This window comes from Nicotiana tabacum, chromosome 2 (assembly GCF_000715075.1).
Source record: "Nicotiana tabacum cultivar K326 chromosome 2, ASM71507v2, whole genome shotgun sequence".
Lineage (NCBI taxonomy): Eukaryota > Viridiplantae > Streptophyta > Magnoliopsida > Solanales > Solanaceae > Nicotiana > Nicotiana tabacum.
Window position 1 is genome coordinate 30,275,635 of NC_134081.1, and position 9,815 is coordinate 30,285,449.

The 9,815-nt window shown below is 36.3% G+C and overlaps 1 protein-coding gene across 2 annotated transcripts in view; it reads left to right on the forward strand.

The window, feature by feature from the left end:
• LOC107768693 (sister chromatid cohesion protein SCC4) overlaps nucleotides 1-7,268 on the forward strand; it is a 56,655-nt gene extending 49,387 nt beyond the window's left edge. For both annotated transcript variants that reach the window (XM_075232311.1, XM_075232317.1), the window contains exons 12-13: nucleotides 6,622-6,746; nucleotides 6,854-7,268. In XM_075232311.1, the coding sequence (XP_075088412.1) occupies nucleotides 6,622-6,746; nucleotides 6,854-7,042 (314 nt within the window). In that variant the 3' untranslated portion in view covers nucleotides 7,043-7,268. The remainder of the gene's footprint in view (nucleotides 1-6,621; nucleotides 6,747-6,853) is intronic.
• The last annotated feature ends 2,547 nt before the right edge of the window (nucleotides 7,269-9,815 follow it).

The window sequence follows — 9,815 nt, forward strand, 5'->3', positions numbered from 1 at the left end:
TTTGGAGTGTAAGTTTAGCAGCGTGACCCAGGTAGCGTACATGGATGTGAGCTAGGTACACAAGTCATCCCCATGAAAGAGTTTCAAGTACCCTGGCTAAGCAATACAATAAAATGGGAGACTAATGAGGATGTCACACATCGTATCAGAGCAGGGTGGATGAAATGGAGGTTTGCATTCAGTGTCCTGTGTGATAAGAATGTGCCATTAAAAGTTAAAGGTAAGTTCTACAAAGTGGTGGTCAGACCGACTATGTTGTATGGGGCGTAGTGTATGGGAGAAAATGATCTTGGATTTGGTAACATTGATTTTTTCCCCGAAAAATTGCAGAAAAGATCTAGTAAATGCTGAATAATTTTGACAGTCTTTTTGTTAGTTCTAGCTACCAGAGTAAGATCATTGGCAAAGAATAAATGAGATATCTCTGGACCATTGGCAAAGAATAAATGAGATATCTCTGGACCAGTAGTATTAATCTTTACAGGATCCCACTTGGCAATATCGACTTAGTGGCAAATGTTATGTGAAAGCATCTCCATGCACAAAATAAAAATATATGGTGACATGGGATCCCCTTGCCGGATTCCTCTTGTAGGATTGAAGCAAGTAGCATGACCTCCATTAATAAGAATAGAGATAGAGCTAGTTGTAACACAAGAGATAATAAGTCTAGACTTTTTTTCAGGAAGATTAAAGAAGTGAAGCATTCGGTAGATGAAAGACCATTCAAAGTCTATCGAATGCTTCTTCAAGGTCTATCTTTAGGATCAGATAGAATTTCTACCTGTCTTCTTTTTGAAATGAGTAATAAGCTCTTGGATAATTATTGAAGTGTGTGACCATCTCATCTAAAAGCTTAAACTGTTAGAGAGAGCACCTTTTATTTACTTAATTATGTCTTCAACACGCCCCTCACATACAGGCTTAATTCTTTTTGATGAGCCAAGCACGTGAAAATTCTTCTTGATATTGGATGGCGGTGAGACTCGAACCCAGGACCTCTGCCTGATCTTGTACCATATTGAAGTGTGTGACCATCTCATCTAAAAGCTTAAGCTGTTAGAGAGAACTCACTTTTATTTACTTAATTAGGTCATCAACAATAATAATGGCATTGTCTGATGAGCTTCTATTTTTTAGAAAACTAGATTGGTAAGGACTAATAACTTTATCAAGGAAGTGTTTAATGATTTTATAGATTGCGTTACACAAACCAACAGGCTTAAAGTTCTTAATGTCAATGTGCATCCAAAAGAAATATGATAGGCAATCCTTTAGTTCATGCTTTTCCTCTTCTTTTTGCTAATTTTAAAAAAATATACCAAGAAAAATTAAATGAACCAAGCATTTTCAGTTCTGATCTTCTTGGAGGAGAAAAAGAAATAAAGAAATACACCCTGATAATAATAAAAATAACTTTTTCAAATGATTTGAAGGATTCAAAAGGACGAAGGATAGCATGATAACATGATCAGAAATATTAGAGGGGAAAGAATAGAGAAGAAAGAGATACAACTTCCGTCCCACCACTTTTTCTTGTCTAACACGTCTGATTAAAATTTATTTATCTGAAGCTTGTGTAATTTTAATCTATACTCGAATCGGCACGTTTCCTACTATGTCCCATTTAAAATTTTGGTTGTAGTTCACTTGCCCCGCGCTAGTAATCTCTTGTCCTACCCCATTGTCATTCTTTTGATGGTGGAGGAATTGTGCATGCTTCATGAATTTCCCCTTTAATTGATACCTCAAGGTGATAGAAAAATATTCTTTTTTGTTTTATCTCTTGTTTTGATGGTGGAGAAATTGTGCATGCTTCATGAATTTCCCCTTTAATTGATACCTCAAGGTGATAGAAAAATATTCTTTTTTGTTTCCTAATTGAAATAAATATTAATCAAAGGGTATCTTGATTGTCACCTGATAATATTTGAGAGTGGGGGTAATAATACAACAACCCAGTAGAATCCCACTAGTGGGGTCTGGGGAGGGTAGAGTGCATGCATACCTTACCCCTACCCCGAAGGGATAGAGAGGCTGTTTCTGGGAGACCCTCGACTCAGAGACAATAGATCCGTAACAACAGAAACCAGAAAAATAGTATCAGCATCGTAAAATACAACAAATAAATGGAAAGGCCAAAATGTGAAAGACAGAAAAAAATGTGAAACACAATAAAAACCGCTAGCAGCCCTAGACAAAACACTATCAGACTAGCCGGCGCAGCGAGGAGAAACGCTCGACTACCCCCTAACCTACAACCCTAATGCTCGACCTTCACACCTTCCTATCAAGGGCCATGACCTCGGAAATCTGAAGTCGCGCCATGTCCTGCCTGATCACCTCGCTCCAATACTTTTTAGGCCGCCCTCTACCTCTTCTTGTACCTGCCAGAGCCAACCGCTCACACCTCCTAACCGGAGCATCTAGGCTCCTCCTCCGCACGTACCCGGACCATCTAAGCCTCGCTTCCCGCATCTTGTCATCCACGAGAGCCACGCCGACCCTCTCCCGAGTATCCTCATTCCTAATCTTATCCATCCTAGTGTGCCCGCACATCTATCTCAACATCTTCATTTCTGCTACTTTCATCTTCTGGGTATGTGAAATCTTGACTGGCCAACACTCAGCCCCATACAACATGGCCGGTCTAACCACCGCTCTGTAGAACTTACTTTTAAGTTTCGGTGGCACATTCTTGTCACACAGGACTCCAGACGTTAACCTCCATTTCATCCACCCCACCCCGATACGGTGCGTGACACGTCGATCTCCCCATCTCCCAGGATAGTAGACCCTAGGTACTTGAAACTCTCTCTTAGGGATGACTTGTGAGTCAAGCCTCACTTCCACATCCGCTTCCCCCGACACGTCCCTGAACTTACACTCCAAATATTCCGTCTTGGTCCTACTCAACTTTAAACCTTTAGACTCCAGGGCCTGCCTCCATACCTCCATTCTCTCGTTAACGTCGCATCGCGTTTCATCAATCAGAACTATATCATCCGCGAACAGCATACACCAAGGCACCTCCCTTGAATATGGTGTGTCAGTGCGTCCATCGCCAGGGCAAATAAGAACGGATTGAGCGCAGATCCTTGGTGTAACCCCATAACCACCGGAAAAGGCTCTGAGTCACCTCCCACAGTCCTAACCAGAGTCTTAGCTCCATCATACATATCTTTAATCGCCCTAATATAAGCTACTAGTACACCTTTCACTTCCAGACATCTCCAAAGAACGTCCCTAGGGACCTTGTCATACGCCTTCTCTAGGTCAATAAACACCATGTGCAAGTCCCTCTTCCTATCTCTGTACTGTTCCACCAACCTCCTAATTAGGTGGATAGCTTCCGTAGTAGAACGACCCGGCATGAACCCGAACTGATTCGGTGGGGGTAATAATAATCAAATAGATTTTATCCTACTAGAAGACGTGATAGAACAACATGTATGGATTATAAGGCTATACCAGGAAAAATGATGACCACCCAACATAAGTTGGTGGTTTTGTATGTAAAGCATATGAGTAGAGTGAGAAAGGAGACGGCCTGCAAACAACTGAGAATTTGATGGTGTGCATTCAAGCGTGCTAACTAGTTAGTTTTTCAAGAAAACCACAGGAGGATGGAGCATGAAACTTTGAGGGGGGAGGCGGACATCCTGTGGAAGAAATTGCCAAGTTGCATCAAAATGTAGCAAATGAAGTGTTTGATGCGGCTAATGATTAGGAACCTTGGCCACGAGAATCCTAGCGCTGGAATTAGGATGCGCAAAGAGTTATTAGAGGTAAAGGAGAGTGCTATAAGAGCTTACCAGAAACAGAAGATTGATAAGTTTTTGAAGAGTATAAGAGAGCTAAGAAGGCTACTAAAATAGCTCAAGAGGAAGCCCTAGATAGCTTGTATCAAAACCATGGACACGATAAGGGGGAGGCTATTAAGATAGTTACTAAAGAAAGATTCTCAACAAGTGTTGACATGAGATAATGAGACCACAGAGAGATGGAGAGGCTATTTTTATCAATTATTCGACTTGAACCACAAGGATAAACTTTTGGATCTATATGTGCATGATAGACACTGTAGCTACACTTGTAGAATAAGGTTGATAGAAGTATAAGATGGCATGAGAAATATGAGTACCAAAGCCTGTGCTCCAGATGGTAACTCCATAGAGGTTTGGAAATGCCTTGGAGTAGGATGGCTTACCCCAAGCTCTTTAATGCTATACTAAGAAATGGTAGGATGCCCAATAAGTGGAGAAAGGCTACCCCTATTCCAATTTATAAAAACAAAGGAGATGTTCTAAGTTGTGCGAACTATCGTAGCATTAAATTGAGTCACACCACGAAACTCTGGGGAAGAGTGATAGAGCGTAGACTTGGGAGCACTATAAGAGTAATAGAAAACTGGTTTGGATTTATGCCCGGTAGATTTACAATGGTGGCTAAAACTGGTTTGGATTTATGCCCGGTAGATTTACAATGATGGCTATATTCTTGATAAGAATATTGATGGAGGATTATTATGAGAGCAAGAAGATTTACATAACGGTATTGATCGACCTAGTAGAGGATACAATAGAGTACTAAGAAAGGTTGTTTGGTGGATGTTGGAGAAGAAAGCAATTCATATTAAATATATAAATGTCATAAACGACATTGTATGAAAGAGTAGTCATTAGCATGAGAACGTAGTAGGAGATACGAAGGAGTGCTCCATAACCATGGGTTTACATTTGGGATCCGCATCGAGCCCGTACTTTTTCTCGCAAATTATGAATGAGCTAACCAACATTATACAGGATGGGTTCCAATAGTGTATGCCATGTACAGATGATATTATGCTATTGACGAAACCGGTGAAGGTGTCAACCAAAAGCTTGAACTATGGAAAAGCATTGTACAGAGTATGGTTCTTAGGATAAGCAGAAATAAGACTGAATATATGCATTGCTAGTTTAGAGGTGAGACTAGATTGGATTGAGATGCCTAACGGTAAACAATTCAGATATATAGGCTCGTTCCAAGAGAACCGAACGATAGAGGACAATGTTACACATAGAATCAAAGTTGAATGGTTAAACTGGAGAAGTGCTATTGGAGTGTTATGTGATAAAATGATGCATATTAAAGTTAAGTTCTATAAAACAACTATAAGGCCAGAAATTTTGTGTGGAAGTGAATGTTATCGGCTAAAGTCCAACACATTCTCTAAATGAGTATTGTGAAGATGCGGATGTTAGGATGGATGTATTGTCATACATGATTAGACAAGGTTAAAAAATGGCCACATTTTTCAGAAGGTGCAAGTAGTACACATTTAAGATGGTTTAGTCATGCATTGGTTTGTAAGTATGAGATCATGGTAAAATGAAGGTATTAAAAAGGGACGAGGTAGACCTAAAACTTCATGGAAGGAAGTTATCTCAAAGCTGTCTCGAAAAACCTACAATCTCTTGGAATCCAAGTAAACTTAGTGATAGATGTGACATAATAGAAGAAAAAGATATATATAGGCGTTACCGGTTAGTTAGGAATATGCTTTAGTCGTGTTAATACACTTACTTTAGGTCCTATGCTTGCTAGGGGTTTTCAGTCTTGTTATATATTTGTATGCCAGTAGAAAATATAGAGAATTTCTAGAACTTTTTATTTTTATTCATGTTGTGTGTATTATTGGCCTGAGATAAATTTAAATAGAGAAACCCGATCAGCAAGGATTCATATAGCCGATCCCAACTTGTTTGGAACTGAGGCATAGTGTTGTTGTTGTTGTTGTTATTGAAGGATATTGATACAACAAAAAATTTGAAGAAACGTAAGGCACTTCACATATTAGTACTTATATATTGAATGAATTTAGGTATGCCCTGTTTGTAATTTCATCCCCTCCCATTCGATTTCAAGATTGCATACTCAGTGGACTTAGTCGTATGTTAGCTACCCAACTCGGCCTCCAGTCTGATAATGAATAAATGGTCATGTTATGTCATAGACGTTGTATAATATGAAGTAATCGAGTATTTCTTTCGGTCTAAATTTGTAAAGCTATCAAACACAAAGGCACATTTCTGGAGCATCTTCTTCTTACCGCAACTAAACTACACTAATATACACCAATAGTAAATTGTCCTTTGACTTGGTATTGGTTAAAATTGTTGTTTATTATCAGATGAGAGAAACATATTTTTCTTCATCTTTGTAGGAATAGAAAAGGAAAAGTTGTACAGCGAAAAGCGAAAGTAAACCCATATAGTTTTCTTGTATTATGGTAAGAGTCCACAATGAATTGGATATTATTCTGGATGCCAATAAAGGATGGAGTACTCCAGAAGTCATTCAAAGTCAAAGAAATCGTGCAAGTCCTGCTGTTTTCTGCAAAAATATATTGCAAGAATAATTTGGCCTGAGATTCACTAATATAATTGCACTGTGGTACATCACTCATCTTTTCGAGGGTAGGATGATGTTGTTAGATGTGGCTACAGAGAGTGCAGTTTGCTAGTACAAGTTTCTTGCAGGACATTATTTGGATTTAAGGCAAAAATCTCTTAAATCCCTTCTCTTGGTGCCTTTATGTAATTTTAGTTGGTTGATTTTTACTTTTTTCTTGTGCAGCTCTATACCAGCAACTGGGTGAGAAAGGGAATGAAGTGGAGAATCTTGATTACCAAACAAAGAAAGTAGAAGATCTACAAAAAAGAATTGCTGATGCTTGTTCGTCCTGTCACCACATTGAACTGGTAAAAGCTTCTACACTTTTTATTCTGAAACTTAACTTATCTGATTAAATGGGCTGTGAATGTGACAGCTTAAGGTATTACTTATTTACTTATCTGACATGACTCAGATTGCCAAAGTAAAAACTGAAGCCCATCAGCTGAGCGAGATTGATATTAAACGAGCAATATCAGGCCCTTCTATGAGAGTTGATCTGGATATTCCTGAATCCATTGGTCTGTCAGCAACTTCTCCTATGTCGTCATCAACAAGGCTTATGGATTTTGATATGGGAAGACTGAGAAAGAGAAAATCGTAGCTTTTTTTTACCTGTAAATTTGTACGTCTTACTTCAAGTGTTAACTAAAGAAAGAGACGAGTGTGTGCTTCGTTTCTTTCCTTCTCTTTTCCTCCTCCAGGGATGTGTGCAGTGATACACTAAAACGTCTGGCCTTTGGGGATGTCCAATTGTGATAGTTTACCTTTCTTTATTGTATACAGTTCATAGTTTCTCAAGTTCAATCTTTTTGTCTGGTTTCTTCTTATCTTCTTTCATCTTGATTGCGCACGGACTCTTCATCTTTCACTCAATCTGTCAAGCCATTAGATGAATCTTGGCTTATGAATTGATGGTCTATATTTTAAACAAATTTGGATGTAAGAAGGATCCCATGTTTGAATGTCGCAATATAATGTTAGGTCGCTGGCTACTTTGATAAACGGAGGAAAGCATTAACCTGACGTTTGTTATCAAAAAATGAAAACGCTGAGGGGTCGTTTGGTTCGGAGATACGCTGAGGGGTCGTTTGTTATAAAAAATGAAAACGTTTACACAATTATACTATACATGAACTCTGCTGCACAACAAAAACTACTCTCTGTTCCAGTTTATGTGAACCTATTTCTTTTTTGGTTTGTTCCAAAAAGAATGACATCTTTCTAAATTTGAAAACAATTTAGTTTAAACTTATAATTCTACCCTTGATGAGAAACTTTTATAAACACACAAATATTCTGAGCCCCTTTTTAACTTGTTTAGGACCATAAATTTCAAAAGTTTTTTATTTTTTCTTAAATTTTGTGCCCAATCAAACGGGTTTACGTAAATTGGAATGGAGGGAGTATATATTTACATATAATGACATACTTAATAGGTTTTCTCGGGTAACTCAAAATTGAAAGCTCTGACTCAAAGTTTGACTCAAAATCTAAAACCATATATATCCAAGGCTCAAGCTTGCTCACGTCACGTGTGGAGCTCTGTGCTTTTGGTGTTAAACTGATGTTCCTGTTTCAATTTATGAGAACTTACTTTCGTTTTAGTCCATGCCAAAAATATTAATTCTTTTTTATATTTAAAAAGAATTTATTTTTATGCAATGATTTATACACACACAATTTATATATGTCTTATTTCACTCCGCAAGTTCAAAAATCTTCTCTTTTTTCTTAAATTTCGTGTCCAATCAAATAGGTTTACATAAATTGAAACCGACGAAATAATATTTTCAAATTTATCACAAGACCTGCAATTAAGCTAGACTAATGAAGTATTTAAATTTTATAATTTAATTATTATTTCGTGTTGGAATTAGGAAACTTTTAGTCCGACTATTATTTTAAATTGCTTTGAATTGGCCGACTTTTTAAGAACAATAGAAGTCGTTGACTAATTAAATTCCGAAAAATCAGCCAAATAGGTTTAGTCTTAAGATTCCATTTTAGTTGAATTTAAATTCCTAGGTATTAGGAAAAATCTCAAATATTACCATTTTATCCAATATGAAATTATTTTTTGGAAGAAATAAATTAGCTTTCAAAGGATATAATAATCGCTCAACATTTAATAACCAACTTATTAGAGTTGTAGTTAATGTCTGATTGTAGTTATAATAATATCGATAATTATAAGTTAATATAATAACATCAATCAATATATATATATATATATATATATATATATATATATATATATATATATATATAGATGGATATTTTACCATCACGCCTCGTCTACAAAATAGTGAAAAGAAGAAAAAATCTTAGAGCAAGTGGATGTCATGGAGAGGTATGGAATCTGGAGGCTTCAAAGTTCAAACTAATCAAATTTAGGAGTGGATATAAAGTTTTATTTTGGAAAACTACGTCGTTTTTCAAATTTGAAGTATTGCAAACTGGGACCTATTTGATATAGTGTTATAACCCAACGATGATTTTCTTGTTACCTAAGAAATTTAGTGTCCGTATTTATTTAAAACTTCATAATTAGTTTAGTGTGTTTTTTACCAATATAACCAATTGATTTATGATAAGTTTATCGAAATTTTAAGGCTATTTTAGTCTCTCAATACTGTGTTCATGCTTTTATAATAGACATATATATAATGGTAAAAGATGGCACCAAATGTTCTTATCTATGTAAAATTGGTATATATAGGGCGCTTTAGAATTTCAATAATGAGTAGGACACCTTGATTGGTATTAGAATTCCATACAAATTTATATTAGGAATTTAATGTTACAATTCTGATCTACGGGCAATTATCTTATTTGAAAATAAAATAAAATTTTGGAGGATTTTGATCTATCAACATTGTATCCATGCATGGTAAAAGATTTGACAACAACACTGAAAATATTTTTGTAAATAAATGAACTAAAATTCGACAACAAAATTAAAACTCATGAAAACCTATCAATTGCATGCACAAAAAGATGTCAAAGAAAGAGTAAAAAACACATGTTTTCGGTCTCATTTCGATTTCAAAGAAAAATACACTAACTTTGAGAAGTTACTGAGTTTTGCTAACTTCTTTCTGCAGCACCACACTTTAAAACTAATATTCATTAAAGAATTTACAGATGACCTTTAAGTCTAAATCCCATTGAATGAAGAAAATTATTTTCACTCAAATACTAATACCGAAATATGAAATATTTTAGAGTTCCAGTGAAATAGGAATTAGAGTTCGTATTCATAGTTCATAGTTTGTGCTCTAATTCAAGTTCAATAGGGAATGCATTATAGAGTTCATTTTCGTGGTTTGAATTTAATAAAAAAAAAAGGAGTAAAACATTCTTAATCAGCAATT